Genomic DNA, 22,305 nt, shown 5'->3' with positions numbered 1-22,305 from the left:
ACACCCAGCAGTGACCCCTGATAATTGACTCCATACATCTTTAGCATCAGAAATTTACATAATATGTAGGAAATGATTGATAGCTTCTGTAACCCGGCCTGTCTAACATCCCATCTACCGTGCGCCCGTGTGCACCGCAATCCGTCTTGTACACGGCAATCTGTCTTGTTCTGCCCTGCTTCACAAACCTGGCAGGCCCTCTTCCTCTGTGTCCCCTTCCCGCTGCAGTCACGCCAGCACAGCCAGCCATTTCCCTCTCTGTCTCCTGTGGACGGATCCGGTCCCTGTGCCACATGCAGGAACAAGGAGAGGCTTTGAGGAGGGCGATTCAGGGCCACACGCTGCTCTCGGTGACGTTGGAATTGGGAACGACCCCACTGACATTGGGGAGTGGCTCTGCATTTACACTGGGGTAAGTGAGCTGAGTTTGCGTCCTGGGTTCTCTTCCCAGCTTGTGCTGTGTGATCTCTGGCACTCTGGGCCTAATTCCTCCTGGCGCGGTGGCCCCTTCCCGCTAGCTCTGGCAGATTCGTCTCCAGGGACGGTTGACGTAATGGCTGTATGCTGTCCCCGGCGCAGAACTGTGTTGGAGACGTTCCCAGGGGAACGTCAGACACATGATGTTTGGTGGCCTGACTCGTTACTGTTTAACGTTGGAGACCTGCCGTGCTCAGGAAAGTCCTGCACTGCCTAAGCCCAAAGAGCCAGTTAAGAGTCAGAGAAGCATATCGGAGCAATCACTGTGAGAACCCTGCCCTGCCCTGCTTCTCTTTGACTGGGTGAATGCTGAGTGAGTCAACTGCGCATCACATCCCCTACAGGGCAGGTAACTATTGAGAAGTTTTCACATCTGTGAAGGGCTGTTGTAAAGAGGACCATGGTGATCAGTTGCTCTCCATGTCCACTGAAGGCCAGACAAGAAGTGATGAGCTTAATCTACAGCAAGGGAGATTTAGGTTAGATCTTAGGGGAAACGTTCTAACTATAAGGAGAGTTAAGCTCTGGAACAGGCTTGGAATCTCCGTCACTGGAGGCTTTAAGAACAGGTTGGGCGAACACCTGTCAGGGTTGGTCTCTATTTCCTTGGTCCTGCCTCAGCGCAAGGAGCTGAACTCGTTGACCACTTAGTGTCCCTTCCAGCCCTACATTTGTATGGTTCTGTTATTCACCCCATTTCACAGATTGAGTAGCTGAGGCCCAGAGGTTAGTCTCCTGCCCAAGACCCCAGCGAATCACTGGCGGAGGTGGGGATACAAACAGGAGGCCCAACTCCTCATTCCTAGCTCTAGCTGCTAGACCAGACACCCTCCTTAAAATGTTAGGTTAAAATGGCCTCCCATCTCGGGGTTCAAGGAGTGCAGCAGTCCGGCCTCTGGTGCTTCATATCAGTACTTACCTGGGGCGTTTTCAGCCCTATGTCAGGATGGAAATGCTGTGGCAGCAGGTTTCCTCATGAGATTTCTGGTACTTCCTGGTCCCGTTGTGGGAGGATATACCAGTCGATCGTTATCTCGTTGCTTCTCTCACCAACCTGGACAGGCGGTGTGGGGCTGCGCTGCATATTACGTGTGCTTGTGCGTGCATGTGAAATGGGTGTATAAATAAAATATGGAATGAATAAAAAGTTCATGGGATTTTTTTCTAACCCCTTAAAGGGTTGAGTTCAGGTGGGGCTTGGAGCCAAGTTTCCATGTTGGATCAGTGCTTTTCGGAACTGAAGTCATGGGCATGTCTCTACGGCCCCTGCCCCGGTCAGAAGTCAGTGGCAAAAGCTCCTGTTGAGGTGAAGAAGAGCAGGACGGAGCTTGTAGTTTCAGCTCTGCTTGCTGGGCTCCCTAGCAGGTGTCGCGGTCGTTGTGGGTGTCCGTTCTCGGTGACTAAAATCCCTTCCCAAGTTGTCCGCTTGTTGGCATGTGGCTTGAGGACGTCGCCTGTCTGACCCCGTGGACGCTGTTGTGTTAGTGGAAAGTGGGATGTTTATTATTCAGAACGGGCTGCTCGGAGGCTCCCGCATGTCTGTGTCTGATGTGCCATTAATCAGAGGAGCCTATCGAAATGGAAGGGTTGGCACAAATGACAGGGTTTGTGTAAGCGCGTCCCCCATACGATCAGATGGGGGCTGTGGGGGAGGTGACCGTGCTGCAGATTCAGGCTGGCAGAGGGGTTCTCCTTGTGATAGAATTGGCTGCTTACTGAGTGGTCTCTTGTCTGAATTCTGGCCTTATCCAGGGAAGCCCAGCCTTGGCCAGAATTTGATACATGTACGGGGCCGAATGCTGATACAGTTTAAAACCGCGCTGGGAGATGGAGGAACAATCTGAGACTAACGCGGATACGTTCTGACCCTCTGACACCAGCGCTTCAGCCTCCGATTTATCAAAAAGCAATTAATAGAATCTTTCCCCTTTTACATTTTACGGTTTGTGTCTCTTCCCTTAGACTGAAGGGTGGTAATTAGAATCTGTGTTAACAGATAAATTCTAATGAGGTTTTGATGGCTGGAATATATACTCTTACTGTATTCCTGAATCAGACAAAGGCCTCTACGTTTTGCCGAGTTTTATGGCACTGGTATAAATTTTTACTGGTCTCCCCTGATAGGAGTCAGATAATTACTGTGTATTTTATGATTTGGGGGTGGGGGGAGAAATACTGGAAGAGAGGAAGTGAGATGTAGTGGTTAGAGCTTGGGACAGAATGATGGACAATCTGGGTTCTCTGCCTGGATCTGCCACTGAATTGCTCTGGGACAAGACACTTAGTTGTCGAAATGGGATAATGCTAGTTCCCCAGTTCTGTAAAGCGCTTTGGGATCTGGGTGGTAAGTGCACCGTGTTATTTCTACATCATCGTCACCATGTTGCATTATCTAGAGGCCGGCCTTTCCAATTGGAAGCATTGAGCTGTGCATGCCGGTTATACGGGTATAAATGACTATCAATGTGACGGCTACTCCCACTAATTCCTTTAGCCCCCATATATATGACTTTCCTCCAGAAGTATTTCCAGCCAGTACTTGCGTGTTTGTAATAAGTGTGAACGCGTATGTCAGTTACGGCGCTGCGTCTTGACAAAGTAAGATTTGATCGGTGCTCCCGGAGTCCCAGGCAGAGTATGCTATACCACAGCCTGACGTGCCAGCCAGGGGACCACCCCCCTTTGATGCAAACAGACAGCAGAGCACACCGGCAGACTAGGGCCTGAATTATGCAAATTAATTCCATGACTGCTAATGGGGCCACGCGCTCCCCTTGTGAAATTTGCAAACACTAAAGTCAAGAAGAGAAGGAAGAGTGCAATGAAAAATACATGCCTAACAAATGTGGCTATGCATAGTGCATTATCCCCTTCTCCCCCAGCCTAGATCTGTTGGCTTGGAGGGTGATTTTTTTTTAAAAATGCCATTTTAAATCCTGCATCTGATTGCGGTTTCACACACGCAGGTTAGTGTTCTTCAAAACCAGCTTGATCTGAATCCATAATTCTTTAATGAAACATTTCCCTGCACTTGAAGTCAACTGTGCATGATTTACTGCGGGATACCCAAAAGGTCAGTTTACTTAATATCGGCACCTTCATTTTTCCAAATTCTGCTGAAATTAAAAAGCCATATATATCTTAAAAGGCATATTTATGAACACTTAAGCGTAAGTAAGTCATAGTTGGACTTCTTCCCTCTCTGCTGATATATGGAATCTGGCAACGAAGCGGGCTTAGAATAAAATCTGGCAATCCAATATGCTGCACTTTACTATTTTGACACTACCACGGTGATGTTTTTTTTGCAGTTACTGTGGAGCTTATGTCCCTGTTCCTTTTGGGAGTGAAAGGGTGGGGGGAGGAGAATACGGATGAGCCGAGCTTCTTGATTATCTCGCTTTTTCTTTTCTTTTCTTTTCTTTTATTTTGCATTGAATACATAGTTTCTTCAATTATTCATGCAACCTCCTTGTCGATACTGCAGGTCTTGGCTTTGTAAGGGAGGAAAATGAAATGCTTGGGAGAATGATGTGTACAGTTTAAAAAAAATGCATCAAAAACATCTTTTCTTTCTTTCTTTCTTTCTTTTTTTTTGTTTTTGTTTTTGTTTTGTTTTGTTCCAGAAGGAGCTTAATTCTGTTGCTTCCGAACTGGCTGCTCGGCAGGAAGAGAGTGAACATTCTCATAAACATTTAATTGAACTCAGCCGGGAATTTAAGAAAAATGTACCTGAGGTACAGTATATTTGCTGTTATAGAATTAACTCAGTAGGACGGCATATTTTCCTCTGTTCAAACTAGATTTTGAAAACCGTAGACATAAGTGACTAACAAGAAAGGAAGCTAATTAGCCACAAAGACAAATTATAGTCTCTAACCTTTGGGTTTTCTTTATTGCTTATTCTTGCCGCCTCTGATGGCTCCATTGTATTTAAAGGGGCTGATCCTGGGAGATGCTGAACAGGTTCTGCTCCCCCTCGATCAGTGTTGAGGGGAGCTCAGTGCTTTGCAGCACCGCTCAGAATTGGGCCCGAAAGCATTTCCATTAACAGAACTTTGGGTTTATAAAAAGCAAGTGTTAAGCGTTCGGAGCTGAGATCCTGGCATGCAGCTCTCAGCCCAGATGGGGTAGGCACATTTTTATTTTTTTCTAAAATACATTTTATTTTAGTCAGTTTGACTGTTAGGATTTTTTTCCCCCTCCAGTTTCAGATGCTATTTTCTTTCCTGCCCGTAAAAACAAAACCGTAAGGGGAGATTTTCAAAGGCCCACCAGGCAGGTAGGTACCCAGCACCCACTGAGAGTCACTGCAAGGGGGGCATGCCCCTTTGAGAATCTACTCCTTTGTTCATGAGATTCAGAGGGCCTGAGGCTAGCAGAACACCTTTCTCCATGAGTAGCCCTATTGCTTCCAGTGGGACCACAGCATGAGGTGTGATGTTCTCCTTCGTGGAGTAAGGCTGGCAGAAAAGGGGGAGGGATAGCTCAGTGGTTTGACCATTGGACTGCTAAACCCAGGGTTGTGAGTTCAATCCTTGAGGGGGCCACTTAGGGATCTGGGGCAAAATCAGTATTTGGTCCTGCTAGTGAAGGCAGGGGGCTAGACTTGATGACCCTTCAGGGTCGCTTCCAGTTCTATGAGATAGGTATATTATTATATTAAAGGGGCTCAGAGAAATTAGAGAGAGGGGCAAGGGCCTTTATGGTCCTGTCTGATCCATTCTCAGTTTCCTCCTGTCAGTTTTCGGGTGTTCTGTCCAATAAGATTTAAGGCTGGGCCAAAGGGAATTTCAATGGCCTTTGGATGCCTAACTCCCTCCCTCAGACACGTTTGACAATCTCAGTCTAACTGCCCCAGGAATGGGCTTTCCTCCTGCTAATGGGGATGACACATAGTAAATTTTCCTGATATCGAGCCTAAAATCTCCTTCCATGAATCTCCTTCTTGTCTAGAAACCCTGCTCCCTCGTTGGTCTTCCCATTGTTCATATGTTTGTGATGTCTATTAAATGGATTTTGCATGCACTTAAATGATAACCAGCGTTTTCTCTCGCTACAGCTTAGCATTTAAAGATCTTAAACCGTGTATAGAAATTTGACACAGGGAACACACTTCACCAACCTCTGAAATGCAGCCACACCTGGGGTGGTGACTGTTTGACAGCCCTCTCTAACAGTAAACGTACTCAACTGAAAACGAAAAAGGAAGTGAAGGTGATCAGGATGTAATGATTGTATGTACTTTGGCCCGTCACCATGGTTAACACTTCTAATCTGGTGGAAACAGTGCAAGGGGATCGTTAACCAGCACAAGGGGACAGAACCTCCGTGTTCTATCTGGTGTGCAAGTCGGCAGCTCCAGCAGCCATTGATTCAATGCTGATTCCGATTTAAAGGGTCAGCTGGGCAAAAGTGAAGGGTGGCCAGTGTAGATGGGAGCAGCAGCTATAAAGTTTCCTTCCTGTTAATTCCAGTGGGAGATTGGTGCTCTCTGCTCTGTTAAATCCTGTCAGTTTTCTTTTTCAGCAAAGGCCCTGGTGGGCCCAGGGCCTGCTCCAGGCACCAGGCAACCAAGCTGGTGCTTGGGGCGGCACCTGGAGGGGGGCGGCGCAGCGCTCCGGCCGCCGGGGAGAGCGGGGCCACAGCCGGGCTCGCCGCCCTCCCCCCGGCGCTCTGGCCGCCGGGGGGAGAGCCGAGCCCCCGCCAAGACTCGCCGCCCTCCTCCCAGGGCTCTGGCCGCCCTCCCCTCCAGCGCCCTCCCCCCCGGCCGCCGGGGGGAGAGCGGAGCCCCCGCCGGGGCTCGCCGCCCTCCCCCCGGGGCTCCGGCCGCCCTCCCCCCCGGCGCCCTCCCCCCGGCAAAAAAGCCAGAGCCGGCCCTGGGTGGGCCATAATGTGAGTCGCGTACTTTGGGGGTTCATTTGTTTAAAAACGGTGGGTGAATTGGGTGCCAATGAAAGAGAGAAACCTTGGGCCTGATCCAAATCCCAGCGAAGTCAATTGAAAGCTTTCTGTCAAATTCAGTGAAAACTGGATCCGGCTCTAACGACTCTGCCCACGAGCCATACCTGATGCAAGAATGCACTGTGCAAACTTCCACTGCTTAGAATTGCCGATGCGTCTCCATTCTGTGTGTGCACACTAGTTGATAGCTGGCCCAGAGAGCGTTAACCGTGTCTCCCTGAGCAGAAAGCCTACCACAGGTGTATATCCTCGCTCTGGGGAATAATACAGATTCTGCTTTCACGTCCATGTGAATGGGAGTAACTCCATTAAAGTCAATGGAGTGACTCTGGATTGACATGGGTGTGAGAGCAGGATGTGGGCCAATATCCGGGGACCTGGCTGGGCTCTGCAGCGGTGGATTGTCCTTTGGAAGAGACCGCTGGAGTGAGCTTCCAAGGCCCTCTCTGAGCTTGGATAGAAATGGGCACCTCAGAGGGGAGTCTGCCTTCATGGATTGAATCCTGGCTGTAAGATGCTCTTTGAATCAGCTTTATAAACCCCCAACTTCCCAGCTCTTCCCTTGCTTGGTCTTGGCTCCATGCCCCCGTTATCCAGTGTGGGCCTCCCCTTGGTAGGGTCTGCCCTTCCTGCAGTGCTTCACAATGAGCCTCAGTGGAGGTCACCAAATGCATTTCCATTTGGGGCGCGTGCCAGGATTTGAACCCAGGCCCGCAGAGGTGACAGACATATGCCCATTTCCGCCGAGGCCCCGGACCATCTCCCCACATCGGCTGCACTTGAGAAATAGCCACCGATGCTTCTGCTGTTCAAAGGAAATGGATAAAGTTAGCGTAGAGCTGATGGAAGGTGCTGGATAAGGGTGTTCCCTCGCCTGCAAAACCCCAGGTAGCAGCATTTCCCATCATGCCTTCCACCTTAAGTGAAGGAACCAACTTGAGGGGCAAAAGGGGGCAGCCTAGGCTGTATCTGCCCTGAGGTCACAAGGAGTGATGGCGGCTCATGTCGACGTACGTGAGCTAGTGTTACTCCAGCTAGCTTGGTACTGCAGCTGTGAAGCCGTGGCAGGACAGACATCAGCAATTACCCAGGGCTCCAGGCGACTTGTCCAGCCCGTCGTGAAGCCTGTAATGTCGTGTCTTCGCTGCTCCGGTACTGAGTTAGCAAGAGTAAAGTTACCTCGGGTTGTAGACGTCCCTTAGTCCCCATGTCCCAGTCAGACCTTGGCTCCCCATCTGACACCCTCAGTAAGGTACTGCTGTGATGATCTGCGACCGGCTTTTCAGAGGTGCTGCTCCTACTGACTTCAGTGCTCAGCCCCTCTGAAATTCAGATCAGTCGGAACTGGCCCGAGACCCACTGGCTGCTGTTCGGTGGGCCGCTGCACGAGGTGACCGTGCTCACCTTGTTAGAATGGTTGCTCGCCAAACGCTGTCATTAATCTGGCAGCCGTGTTTTGGTTTAAGCTGAGTTGTGTGCTTACAATCTGCTGTGCTCCCATGAATTGTATTCCTCACGACATAGAAAGGGTCAAACCACATACCCTGCTGGGTAGCTGTGTGCGGGCAGGACCCTATCTGGCCATTACCGCAGCCTCAGGGCTGAAGTAGCCCGTACAGGCATTGCCCTCCCCTTCCATAGCTTGGCCGTGCCTAGGCGGAAACAGGGATCCAGAGACCTGAGACAGTGATGTGTCCTTGTGAACATACGTAGGTAGAAGAGCAGCTGGTGTAGAGCAGTATCAACACCTGAAGAGGACTGACATAGTTCAGTGTCTTCCTGAATTACACATGCTCTTCTCAGATACTCATGGATGTCTCCTATTGCCTTCTACTCCGGGATCACGAATGTGGCCCCTGCTGAGCTTGGCCCTAAGAACGTTCTTCTTGCAGGGCGGGGGACCCATTCACAGCAGCTCTGGGGCGCACTGCACTTCGAAAGACTTATTGGAAACGGATGCTGCAAAGGACTAATGTGTCTTGGTAGGCAGGGGACGGGAGGGAGGGGTTTCACTACCCCCTGTAAAGAGAAAGTGGGGGAGGGGAGAAAGATCAGTGCTGTTTGACTGGCCTCTTGCAAAGACTCAGTCAATGTAGACATGCTACGGATTAAAAACCTCTTCACCCTTTGTCAGATTTTAGATTATGGTAGGTTAAGAGTAGCCGTTGAGAAGATTAAGTCCAGCCAGGGCACCAGCTCTAAAGCTTCAGAGACGAGACAGGTAGTTGCTCATGCCCGTAGTTCAGTGTGTGTGGATCTGTAGATATATACAAATACCACTGCAGAACTCGTACGATATCTGCTTCTGGTGAACTCTCTGATCTCTCTTTCAGGAAATCAGAGAGATGGTGGCTCCTGTCTTAAAGAGCTTCCAAGCAGAGGTAAGAAGCCGTCACTCGCAAGAGGTACTCTGTCGTGATGGTGTTTGCGATTAGCCAGATTAGACTGAGATGGACCCTGGGGATAAGAAAAAGCAGATAGATACCAAGACCAAACTGCACAATCACTGCACAGCATGTTCCTCACTTCCAGCTCTCATACGCTTCCTCTGAGCTCACTAAGGCCAAATTCATCCCTTCATTGACCCCCTGCCGGTACTGATTGCTCCTAGTTTGTACTGTGTCCCCCCACCTAGTCATCTCACAAGAGATCTTGGGTATTTTACATGTGCAAATGAACTTTCCCAGCTCAGGTACCAGTCTGATGTGGCGAGATTTAAATCCTTCTAAAGGGGAGGGCAGTGTGGGAGAAATATCGCACTTCAGAACAGTTGTTTTAAATGATTGCTCTTCTGGGGGCTGCTTTCTGTGTTCTTCTAATGTGCGTAGATTGAAACCCCTAGAGAGATGGAGGCACTCAGCGCTCACCACCAGCAACACATTAGAATCTGTCATCTGCTGAGCATTACATTACTTGAAATCTGTCTCTTTGGAACACCGGAACTGCATAAGAAAATATGAAAGTAAACAATAACTGGATTTACACAAATGCGGCTGATTTCCATATTTCTCATCACTTCATTTTATTACTCAGTTTACTGATATGCTCATTTATTTATAGGGCAATCCGGTATTGATTCATTCCAATGCACTATGCATAAATACACAAAAGAGAGCGATAACAATAGGAATACATTTTCAGTCTTTTAAATACTGCGTTTTTCCCAATAGCTTTCATTAGATCTGCTTGGAGGAGATGAGCTATGTGCTTTGGGAGACCCAGCATGCCCCTAAAGAGGAGTGGCTCTGGATTTATGGCAGTGTAACTCAGATCAGAGTCTGGCCACCCGACTCCACATTTTCTTTAGAATCCCCCTTACTGATTCGGTTTCTTCCAGGAAGGTTTTTGCAGGGGGTTTTGAGGAGTTGCCTCTGAATGATGAATAGGAAGATGCCTGTCCGGCGTTAGGGGTGTTGGGCCCAGTCCTTGTCCCACTGAAGTCAGTACGAGTTTTCTCACTGAATACAGTGGATGCAAGATTGGGCCTTTTATCAGCCACTGTTGGAGAAACTCCAGACCATTAACTCTGCTTTTGGCAAGTAATTGAGGGAGGAGCTGATTTCCATCTCTTTGTGGGGCTGTATTCTGCCCTCACTCACCTCGTGCAAATCAGGATCAAAGTGGCTGTACAGGTGACATTTGCTAATTTTCCATCCCGTTTCAGTTCGGTTGACTCTGATCTTTGCAAACGTAGGAGCAAATCCTTCATGCGTCAAAACCCTTGCTGAGGTCACTGGGAGTTTTGACTGAGTAAAGGCTACAGCATTTGGCCCATCCTCAGCCCATATAAGGAATAAACATTTAAGGCGAAAGGTGTGTTAAGTGGAGATCAGCATCCTTCTTCACTGTAAATCAGGACAGCCCCACGGACCTCCACACAACTGTGCTGGTTTGTAACAGCTGGCGATCTGCCCCTGTTTGCTTATTAGCTGGGGTGAAATCTTGAAATCCAGAGAACTCTGGCTTTACACAGCAAGAAATTCTCCCCTCCCATGCTCCAGGTTCTGACCACTGGATCTATGTAATCATGGCTCCAGTGGCCTGGATTCCATCCCCACAGATCCCGACTGCTTCTGCTTATTCAGAACCCCCCTCCAGTAGGCAGGAGGTGGCAGAGTCCCGCCTCTAGGCCATTCCAGTGATGCCCCCCTCCACCAAACCACTCAGCCAGAATGGCTGGTGCTGGGGGTGTCTTTATTATGGTTTAGATTTCACTAAACATGAATATTTACAAGGGAGAATACAGTGCTCCATCATATGTCCTGGGGAGTAGCCAGAAAGCCCCCAGGATGAATGTTGAGGCTCCCCCTCCTATTTTTTCTTTTAAACGGAAAGAAAAAGCTCATTTTGAAGTAACAACCTGTGTTTTTGCAGTCACCATAAGCAGCTCGTATACATTTAGGCGCCTGTATCCTTTATATGCAGTTTCTTAGTGGGAAGGGGGAGTTGTGGGGTGGAGAAGGGACTAAATCGTACCCACTGAGAATAAAAACAGCTTTTGTCTTCCATCCTGATTAGATAAAGGCCGGTTTATTTCCCTGGCACGGAATAACAAAAAGCTGTCCATGACAGTAGCTTAATGGCAACAGCTTGAAATGGACAAAGTTTGAATCTCCTTGCGCAGAGAGAAAAGAGCAAACCGAAAGCCCTGCTAATTACAAAAGTTGCTTTATGAAAGATAATTCAAAGCAATAATTTAGCAAACATAATCAAGTAGCGCAGATGGGGATTTTGATGAATAGTTTGCAACATGCAATTAGCAGCTCTTGCAGTTACATATCATTAACCCTCAGAGCACAAAAATTATTTTCTCATTATTAGATGAAAAGGTAAAATTAAGCTGACTAGACAGTAAAGGAACAAACTACAATTAATTACCTTCATTTATTACAGTCATTATTTTAAACTTATTTTTTTCTCCAATAGATAGATGAAAACATCTAAATGAAAAGTTTTGTTATGCTAAAGCAGAGGTGAAACTTTCCAATCCATCTATACACTGGAGCGTCCCTGTGCTGTGGAAAGGGCTGCTTCGTCTGCTAGGCGCATCTGATTGAGCGGATATTTTATTTCAAATAAAGAGGAAATTTAGCAATAATTTAAAGCTGTATAATACATCAGGTTAAACATGGAAAGTAAAGTTAAGGGCTAAGGATCAAAAGGGTGAAGGTTAAAGAAAACATGTCACATCCTTTTTCTCAGTCCCCTGTTTGTATGTTGTTTGCTGAGAGAGCTCACCAGAGCCAGTCCTCCGGTCTTGCTCTGTATCTGTAAAGTGGCTGTTGCATTTTAGGGCCAATATAAATAGGTTTTGCTGAAGTGAGTCCCCTTTGGTCGATGTGAAATGGATACTTCTAAAAGGCTATGGAAATGGAGCAGCTATGGCTGGAATGTCAAATACACAAGACCAGATTCTCCTTTGTGAATCCCAGACAACCCCACTGAAGTCGGTGGAGTAACTGGGAGCTGAATTCAGCTCTCATACCCTGGGGGAAAGAAAGTACCTATCACATGGATGCCACCAAGCCAGTGAAATGATGCTAGGAATGACTGACCACTTGCTTCCTGATGGGGAGGTGGAAAGAAGCAGTGTATCCAGCACGCCTTACTCGGGGAAAACTCCCCTTGACTGTGGTGAGGAAGGACAGCAGAGTAGGGTCTGAATGTTCGGCAGCAAGGTAAAACCGGCGCTTTTCTCATGTGCAAAGTCTGGCCACTAGAGAAAAGTGCAAAAGGCAGGTAAAGAAAGGACGTTTGCAACAGAGCCACTTTTGAGTCTTGGTGAGGTTTTTGTGGCGAACTCCCAGCGCCATAAATCTGTGCCCGGCAGAGCCGACTAATGCGGAAATCAGAATGGCTGGGAAAAAAACTTCATTTTTTCCTGCAAAGAACCAAGTGTGGAATGTGCCCTGGGGTATCAAATGGGCCTGTTTAATGCCAACATGTTTTATGTGCATATTTGGGTGCTATTTCTGAGTAGGAACTGGGGAACGTATGCACATGCTGTTTAATTTCATTAAGGGAGGGAAGGGCGCAGACTTTGAATTAAATTGATGGAAACATGGCAAGTAATTAACCGATGTCAGAGACATAAATCCTGTATGGAATGACAAACCACACAAAAGGGAGAGACAGAGCCTGTATTTGTGCTCTATGGCTCTAATGCCCGTGTCTGCACATGTACTAGTCAATGGTAGGTTTGCCTGAGTAAGGACAGCAGGATGAGTCCGGGTGAAGGGGGTATGAATTGAATGCTAAGGGGCAGGTTACAGTTGCTCTGCACAGGTGCACTAGAGGGGGAGATGATAGAGGCGTGTCTAAGCAGGCATGACCATGGCCCACCTACCAGCTCACTAGCCAGGCAGTGCTGGGGGGAGTGCCAGCTCTACCTTTTCATCCCAGGAGCCATCGGGCCTTACAAAGGCATAATCTGCCTCCACAGTGCTCTGGCACCGAGGATGCTTCCCTCTGCCTCCGGGGTGGAACCAGATGGGGGAAATTAAATATGTGTTGGTGTTTTAGAAACTAGTTTAATAATATCCCATTGGACCCAATCCCGACTGGTAACACTTCCTGTGGCTTCAGGGGGGACTTGGCCTGCAGCATTCCATGCACTCTCCTGACCTCGCCCAGTGGCTCCATTTGCTTTTTGGTGCTGTCTGAGATGAACACACAAGCCAGGGGCCTGTTGGTGAGCACCCACCACTCCCAGTGGCTTGAGTGGGAGCTGAAGATGCTCAGCACCAATTGGGATCAATGCCGAGACGTCTCCTATTTCTTTGGCAGCCCACGTTCTGTTCTGAAAGGCTTATCCCCAACCCCAAATAATGCACCGCCTTTCCCCCCCCCGAACGAGCCCAGTTGTGCATTACCCCTGCATGCCGGCTTTCCCCTTTAGAGTTGTTGTAATGGCTCTCCAAACGGCTTTGAGCCCGATTCACGGTTGTCAGTATTAGCAATGGATATAATGAAAGGCCAGTTAAAATTTTAGGTGTAAGACCTTAGCTCAGAATTTCCTTGGCTTTGTCTTTTTATCTCCTGACCCGTAATGTTGTCTTTAAAGCACAGCAATTTTTCTCTAGTGGTGCTAGTGAGATTCAAGTCACTTACTGAAAAGTAATTTGCTTGTATATAAAGGACCTTTTACAGCCCAAAGCTTTTCTGGTAGTGTGCTGGCTTTTTGAAGTTAGAAAATCCAGAAGCTCCTTCTCGCTCACCTTATCTCAGAAAAGATGTGGCAGAGGTGGAAGGCGACCCAGGGGATGGTTCATTAAATGATTAAAGGCCTGGAGAGGCTTCTGTATATGGAGAAACAAACAAAAGATAGAGACCGTCTAGTTCAGAGAGGAGTTAGAGAAAAGGGCTGTGAGAGAGAGATGCAGACTCACAAATGATCGTGAGAAGGTATGTCTGGCACTCCTATATACTAGGATAAGGGGCCATTCTAGGAACCACATTTAAAACTGACAAAAGAAAATACTATTTTACATACTACAGAATTGACCTGTGGAACTCTCTGCCACAAGACAGCACTGAGGCCAAGAACTTAGTGGGATCCAAAAAAAAAAAAAAAGCTAGACATTTCCCTGGGTAATGAGAATGTCTAGCATTTTTTTTATCCTGTGCAGTGTGGAAGGGATTTAAACTCTCCCACATGAGGGTACAAGCCAACCTTTGGGGATTAGAGACAAAGGTTCTCTATTGGCTGCTTCTTCCAATAATTGTCCATGAAGGACAATTCCTCCTGGAGGAGCTGGTTCTGGCTTCTGCCAGAGACAAGATCCTGAGCTGGTTGGATCCCATGTGGCAGTGCCTGTGCCCTGATCTGGAATTATTCTAGTTCATGAATCTAACAGGGAGAGGCTCCCTGTGGATTCCATCCAGCGCACAGAGAGTTAGCGGGAGTTCATTCCTTGGGGGCCATCTGCATTTGGGGGCTGTAATTTCCCGCTGCTTATCCATCCATGGCAGGGCCGAGGCCCCATTCCTGGCCACCAAGCAGTGATGGCTTGGGAGCCCCATGTGTTTTCTCCATGGGGAGGTGATTGAGTGTGGTTTTGAGATGCGGGGTGTGAGGTTTTCCCCTGGGTGCTGGTGCCCCGAGAGCAGGAAAGGGCATCATTGGTGGGCCTGTGAAGCAGTGACTGGCCGGGCACGCTCTCCTTTGGGAGTGACGCAGGCGAGCTGGATGGCAGCGTGTCTAGGGGGAGAGGGCTAACCCCTGGGTTATGTACCCAGCCTTCTGCCACCCATACAGGCAACAGAGTCAAGGTTCCCAGCTTGACTTCTACATACTGGGGCAGGGCTCACCACGTCCTGTCCATTGGAGCCTGGTGCTGCTGAAGGCGTTAGGACTGGAAGCTTGGACTAAGATGAGGCCCGTAGAGTAGCCACCAATTCCTACCGTCACGGCTTCACCTGGCTCAGGGCTTAGACATCCCCCACGTGGATCCTCCCCAGGATTTTCAGGGTTCGAAATCTGCGGCATGGGCCCATCTCCAACCATTTCTTCCCCTGCACTGGTGGAACAGTTCTCTTCTCCCATCAGCTCTCAAAAGCATCTTTAGCTGCAGCATCATCCATACACCCTTCTCTTCCCCTGCCCTCCACCCATTTCTTCTGTTCCACCAGTCAGAGCCTGCTTCCCCCATCCTCACCCCGGCCCTTACAGGCTTTTAGAAAGTTGGAAAAGAATAAAGCTTCTGCAGTGACCCTGTCTCGCTGACCATCTAAATTCAATCTGCTCCTCACAGCCTCGTTCATTTCATTCCGAAGCCTTTCATTGCAGATTAGGCGTCAATACAAGATGGTTTATAGTTGCCAACGGTCAGTAAATGCACTAAAAAAAAAAAATTTAATCAAAACCCGACTGTCAGTTAAAAACAAAACAAAAAAGTTTACACTGGTGAAAAGGGCAAAATAATCTTGAAATATTTCCTCCCCTTACTCTGCTATAAAAAGAGCCTTTAATTTACTATAAGAACAGTCCTATCGGGGTTAGGGTACCACTCTGGGATTTGGGAAAGCCAGGTTTAATTCCCAGTTCTGCCACAGCCTTCCTGCATGACCTTGTCCAAGTCACTTAGCCCCTCTGCGGCAGAATACATCACGTGATGCTGTGAGGATAAATACAGTAAAGATTGTGAGGTGCTCAGATATCTCGGTGCTGGGGGCCAGATAAGAGCCTTAGGTAGATAAAAGGTATAATCCAAAATTGCCTCCAAATAATCATTCTCTAGACTTTGTAGCCCGAGCTCTGAAATCTGTTAAGTCCCTGCTCTGCAGGGATGTGCCCGCTTGGATCTAACGGCAGGATCAGGGCCCGTGTGTGCATTTTATTGTGTGCTGCAGGCTGCATTTCCTGACCTTTGAAAATGTGTCAGCATAATTTCTGAGTGTCAGGACAAAGCATGGATGTTCTCAGTAAATGTATTACTTGCCAGTTGGCATTCCTGGCTGCAACAGTGCTCCAGCGAGGCTTACAGCATTAAAGCTGTTGAATAATGTTTGCAGGTTATAATTTTTCATATTAATTTGTTTCTTACAATATTTATATAGTGCCGTGACTTTGGCCATTTTGTAGACACTGAACAAGAAGTTCCTTGCCCTAGAGAGTTTACAATCTGTGGGTCTGATTCTGCAGAAATGTAAGCCCACATGAGTAACTTTACTCACAGGAGTAACCTCATTAAAGTCAATGGGATTACTCACAAGAGTAATGTTCCCCTCCCCCCCCCAATATTTTATAGATTTAGGCCCAAAATGGACAACCCAGATTGTCCGGCTGTTGCAATAAGCCCAGAGTCTCACAGCTGGCTCTGGTGAGCGTCTCTATAATTCCCCCTTAACTCTGGCCGCTGTGCCGCGTAGGGGCGCAGTCCTGCAAGGTGCTGCGCTTTCTGGTTCCAACCTGACAAAGTCCTTAAGCACCTGCTTATCTTTGAGCATGAGGGTCGTCCCAGCGAGATCCGTGGAGCTATGCGGAGTTACACCAGCTGAGGATCTGGCCCGATAAGTTTTCCCAAGGCATTGGATGAAAAATCGGCTCTGCCAGCACCCTAGCGAGCTGATTTCTGAATGGCTCCCAGTGGCACCAGCAATGATCCCTCCCCATTTCCTCTCTGAACGACTTGTTCAGTGAGACAGTAGCAGCTTCCCCAGCTAATAGTAAAACAGGGGAGTACAAGTCACCAGAAAAATTCTCTTCAGCAGTGAAAACTGCGAGTCAGACGTGGCCAATGGGGCCTTGGTATCAACGTCTTAGCGCTCTTCCCTCCTGACTTTCTGGTAGTGCCCACCGAGACACTCGCTGATGTCAGTGGGGAACTGTTGCACTCTAGTTTTCTTTGCGGCCGAGAACAGGTGGAACCCCAACCACTGGTCACTGGGTGCTGTAAAAACTCAGCACCATCCCGTTGAGCCAGGGCTAGAACAGTTTCAAAGCGCATTCCCGGGGCCTGCTGTGCTTGTGCAGGACTCGGGTCTTGCTTAAAAATCAGCAGCGGGGGTGTGTGACCCTTGGAAAGGTGTCCCATTAGCATGGCGTGGGGTACCCATCACAGGGCTCTTCATCTATCAGATCACACCAACCATGGATCTGTGGCGGTATTTTTCCATCTGATACAAATGAGTGTTTTAAAGAAAAGACATAATCTGCCTAGGCGTTTAGAGTCACGCGCTCAGCTGAAATTCTGAGGCCTGCGCCTCTGTGTGTACTCTCCCACAGAATCCAGTGGGAGTGAGCCGCGCACACAAAGAACTCGTAGGATGCGGGACCGAGGGGGGTGCCCTATTTGTTATCTGATATTTGGAATTGATCTTCAGCTCACAAGCCCTGCCTGGCTGAAGCTTGCAATGTAGAGCTCAAGGGTGGACCAGTGGTTAGGGTGCTAGTCTAGAACTTGGGAGACACAGGTTAAATTCCTGGCTCTAACAGAGTCTCCCCATGTGTCCTTGGGTATCTCTGTGCCTCAAGTACAATGAGGATCACAGGTACTGGCCTTCCTCACGGGGGTGCTGCAAGGATAAATACATCAGATTGTGAGGGTCATTAGAACGGCCAGAGTGGGTCAGACCAAAGGTCCATCTCGCCCAGTCTCCTGTCTTCCGACAGTGGCCCATGCCAGGTGCCCCAGAGGGAATGAACAGAACAGGTAATCATCAAGAGCTCCATCCACTGTCACCCATTCCCAGCTTCTGGCAAACAGAGGCTTGGGACACCACCCCTGCCCATCCTGACTAATAGCCATTGATGGACCTGTCCTCCATGAATTTATCTAGTTCTTTTTTGAACTCTGTAATTGTCTTGGCCTTCACAACATCCTCTGGCAAAGAATTCCACAAATACTTCAGTAATTGGGGGCCATATATGCCTTAAATACTTAGACAACTGTCCAAGACCCTGATTATGTGATGGCTTGGGATCTCCCCTGGGACCTTTGCATAATTGGGGTTTACCTGTATTTTGGGGGTATCCCCTGAGCTGTTGGGCCTGACCATTGACTGCCCCAAATATCTCAGAGAGAGCGTTCCGTTTTTCTGCTCTCTCATACAGTGCCTCTCCTTAGGATTACTCATGTGCCAACTTCTTGGTTTTGGCACTCTAATAAGTAAGATACACCTGATGAGATTTATGGTGTTTGAAAATAACCAGGATTCCCATCAAGTAACCAAAGCCAGCAAGGCATTAGTGTGATGGGAGGGGGAATCCTTGGAAAAAATTCTAATGAGATTAACATCCTTTGACTTTAATATCAGGAACTTGGCCAAAGCATCATTGAGCTTGTCAGGAAGTATTACAACAAAATTAAGAACCAGCAGCAATTTTCTTTCATTCAGTATCATATGCTTTATAAAGTAAATTATTAATGCTTTTTTCCCCTCCGTTAAAGCAGTTATTTGCAGCGTCTTGGTATATTTCTCATTAGAAATAACATCATCTAAAGAACTATATTGATTAATTTTTTTTCATCTTAGATTCACGAACGTGAACAACATATTTATAGGACATCCCCTTTAACTAGAATTCTCCTGCTTTATTTTTATATTATTGATCTTTTTGACGTGAATTGCTTTTTGGCCTCGTGAAAATGTTGTAAGCTTTCTGACTTCAGAGAAATGGACTCCAGCGTGAGCAGCGCTGGAAAGAATGAGAACTCCCATGTCCCAGGGTAATATCCAACATATTTAATGACAGTTCAATGCAGCAGCTCCTTAGTGTGTCTTCGGAGTCTCAGCATTTACAAGTGTTTTAATGGACTGGGTTACAAAGCCTGAGCGGCATGTGGAAAATATTTAGAAATATTTAACCCCCCTTCCCAGCTGCTGGCTCGCAGGCTGCAGCACGCTAGGGGAAAAGCCAGGGACTCTCAGACAATGGGCATGTTCCAGACGTAGCTTTCATCCCAACATTTCGTTTCATTTCGCTCCACTGGGGCTAGCTGGGCCTGAGTTCCCGTGGGATCGTCTGATGCCTGTGTGATGCCTGGGGAAATGTGTGACCATTAGTCGCTAACAGGGAAGATACGGCCAGTTGGCAGCTCTTGACCAAAATTGTCTCTGATCCCTGTCCGAGACCTGCCTGTGGGCCTGATCCAAAGGCCATTGAAGGCGATGGGAAGACTGCGACTGACTTCGAAGGGCTTTGGGTCAGATACAGTGCTCTGGCGACGTGGTTAGAGGTGGGGCACATGGAGTTTGGTACCCTGCCTACTAAGGCCCCCTGGCCTTCGCTCAGCACTGCGGGTTGGCCATGGGAAAGCATCTCCCCCTACTCCCTCCTCCTGGAAACCTGCCGCAGCTCTCCATCCCGGCGCTGCTGCTTCGGAGCACCCTGGGCTTGACGGGAACTCCCAGTTCTGACCAGACACTCTCCCTCCTTCCTCTCCCTTTCCACAGCCAGCCGGTAACTCTCCTGCTTCCTTCTCCTCCCCTCTGCCCCTCTTTAGACACGATCCTGTCTGTCCTCCACCAGCGTGGCTCCTCCTCTCTAGCACCTCCTGGCCAGGGATCGTCCACAGCCCTAGGTGGCCACGCGTTCCTCTCCCTCCTGGACAATCCATCCCCCTTTCTCGGCTCTCACAAGCCACTTTTAAGGACTGTCCCCCCAGGGAAGCAGTCAGGCTTTGCTAAGTGCTTTCTCCCTTGCAGCCCAGCTCAGCTCCCTTTCCATCCCTGCCTTTCGCAGCCTCTCCAGGCAGCTGAGGCTGTAACATTCCCTGGGGGATCCCTCGCTGCTCTGCTGTTTGCTGCACACTCACCCAGTCCCCTTCCCCGGTCTGTTTTCCAGCAATATTTCCTTGGCTAGGAAACCTGCTGTTGCTTTCAGCACCTCCTGTCTGCAGCTCTCCGCCCCGGGGCCGTGCAATGCTGCAGCGTCCCTGGCTGGGCAGGGGCCCTCCCCGCTTGCAGGGTGCACCTGCCCTCCTCCTTCCAGAATAGCTGGTGTCTTCTGGGGTCTCTGTTGAGTGGATCTCCCGTTCTGAGTCCCAGCTGATCCTGTCTCCCCTTGCTCCCCTGTATTTATCTTTATTTTCTTCCTCTCCATTAGAGACTAGGATGATTACGCTCAGCTCCCCACAGCCCAGCCATTATAAACCCACCGTTCCTGTCTCCCTCAGTCACTCTTGTCCCCGATGGCTTTGACCGAGCCCCAGCCAAGAGTGCTGCCTTCCTTTGCACAGCACCGATTGCTATGCTGGCTGCTCCGCCCTTGAATCCCTCAGCTATTGACATTACCATGGCACAGGGGATCAAATGGGCCCCAGCGCTGAATCAGCCCGGATCTGGGAGGGTGGCAGGACAAGCCCCCCGCTGAGGAAGTTATGCAAAGCTGAGCTGAAACCTGCCCCACTTAGCAACGTGTCCGTCTCAGCCAAATCTGTCGAGTTACCTGTGTGGCTCTCGTCACCATCGGATCTGAGCAGCTCTGTCACTCCTGGATTGTAACTCCTCAGCCCCCACGAGGGATGGAAACGCGATCCCCACTCTACACACGGAGACCTGAGGCACAGGGGGGATTAAGTGGCTGGTTCGACGTTACACAGGAAGTCTGTGGGTGAGCCAGCAATTGACCCCAAGCCACCTGTGTCCCAGACCTGGGCTCTACCCCAGTTTTACAACTTGGAGGGGTTTTGCTCACGTGCTGTATTGGATCGGTGCAGCAAGATAGGTGGCTATGTTGTGCTCCTGTGAACTCTTGTGTGTATGTATTTACTCCCCTTTGGTCCGGTATTCTTATTTAATGCCACCTTAACCACTTGAGGCCAGTATAGCATAGTATTACCCAGTGGCGGGCATGCTTTTCTCTCCCCAAGGCATCTGGCTGGGGAGTATTGCCTAGTTGCTTTAATGTTGAACAGCTCCGAGCCACCTGAGTTTCAGTGGGGGTGCCGTGTCATCAGAAGACACAGGAGTTAGGAGACCTGGATTCTATCCCTGCTCCTCACCTCGTTGCGTGACCTTGGACAAGTCATTTAAGTGCTCCGTGCCTCAGTTTCCCTGTCTGTGTAATGGAGGATGATGACACTGCTCCAGCTTTATAGAACACTCTGAGCTCCTTGGATGAAAGATGCTAGACAAGGCCAAATTATTATTTGCTCACCTGGCTGGCAAAAGCCACCCATTTTTGCATCTGGGGCTGTTGCTCTGTCATTCGGATAGATTTCCCGTGGAGGTTGTTTTATTTCAGCCAGCCATGGGCCGCTGCAGGGTTTTTTTCCTGCTGATTTCATTACCAGTTTCATTGTGGCTGAAAACCAATTACCATCCAACAGTCAGCCCTGTTACAATCCTTTCTCCAGCCTCTGATCACGCTGCCCTGCTGCCAGTAATTCCTCCACAGTGGTCACTCCACTCTGGTTTTTGCTGCTTGTACTTTGTAAGGGCTGCCTGTCCCTGAAAGGAAGCAGCATTAGAAATTGGAAGGGCACCTCTCCCGTCTCCATTTCCTTCAAGAAATGTAGCAGCACTTTTGGGGGGGCATTTTTATGGTGCATAAAGAACTCCCGAGAAGTTTTGGCTTTCTTTTTTCTAAGGGGATAATTTTATTTATGCATTTGCTTGTTTTCTAGGTTAGAAATTCAGGCCTTTGTTCACGGGGTCTGCAAAGAAGAACACAAGACACTCAGAAATCTTTGTAGGGTTAGGACATCCCATATTTCAAATGGAAATCTGATGAATTGAAGTGATTATTGTGTATTTGAATTAGATGGGAGTTTAACAAAAACAAGCGTTTTAAACGGAGCAATAAAGAGGTGGAAGAAAAGATCCATGTGCTAACTAAAAAAGCAAAAAGGTTTGAAGCAATCGCATGGAGTCGCCAACCAGAACCAGGGAACATTAGGAGCTGCAATTTGGGGTGCTTTTGCAGTACATAACAACTTTATTGAACCAACAGTCTTATGAACAATGTTACATACTCTTGTGCGCCAGTAGATGGCTCTGTTCAGATTGACTATCTACATACACAACAAGCTGTTTTTGCATAGAACTCTCATAACAAGGGACACCTGATTTGACCTTCCTCATAAATATAAGGGGGAAAAGAAGACAACAAGTTCTCTTTTCTTCCCCGCCCACCTCTAGTCTTTCTTTCTTTATTCTTCTACAGGCCTTCTTTATACATCACAAAAATAGAAGAGGGGGGCAAAAAAAGCGTGCAAAACTATGATTTTTCTCTCCTTCACAATTTGCATTTAACATTTGGAGACCTCCATTGCTGTGTTCCTAGTCTTAAAAAACACACACACCTTTGTTTTACTCTGAGGATTTAGATTGAAATAACTGAATTCTCATCCTAGATTTGATCACGTGTTCAAAATAATAAAACCACCCCGATGCAATTCAGATTCTGCTCCCTTTGAG

The 22,305-nt window shown here is 48.3% G+C and overlaps 1 protein-coding gene across 3 annotated transcripts in view; it reads left to right on the top strand.

The window, feature by feature from the left end:
* The window catches only part of CUX2 (cut like homeobox 2), a 220,071-nt gene that overhangs the window by 127,631 nt on the left and 70,135 nt on the right, over positions 1 to 22,305 (top strand). Inside the window, exons 2-3 of one of the 3 annotated variants that reach the window (XM_026656907.2) lie at positions 4,104 to 4,214; positions 8,775 to 8,822. In XM_026656907.2, coding sequence (XP_026512692.1) covers positions 4,104 to 4,214; positions 8,775 to 8,822 — 159 coding nt within the window. The remainder of the gene's footprint in view (positions 1 to 4,103; positions 4,215 to 8,774; positions 8,823 to 22,305) is intronic. The other 2 variants (XM_026656908.2, XM_026656909.2) reach the window with 2 other exon arrangements.

The sequence above is a fragment of the Terrapene carolina genome, unplaced genomic scaffold, assembly GCF_002925995.2.
Source record: "Terrapene carolina triunguis isolate 2854851 unplaced genomic scaffold, T_m_triunguis-2.0 Scaffold234, whole genome shotgun sequence".
NCBI classification, from domain to species: domain Eukaryota; kingdom Metazoa; phylum Chordata; order Testudines; family Emydidae; genus Terrapene; species Terrapene triunguis.
Note: the sequence above shows the minus strand (reverse complement) of the source record. Positions and strands in the feature narration are given on the sequence as shown.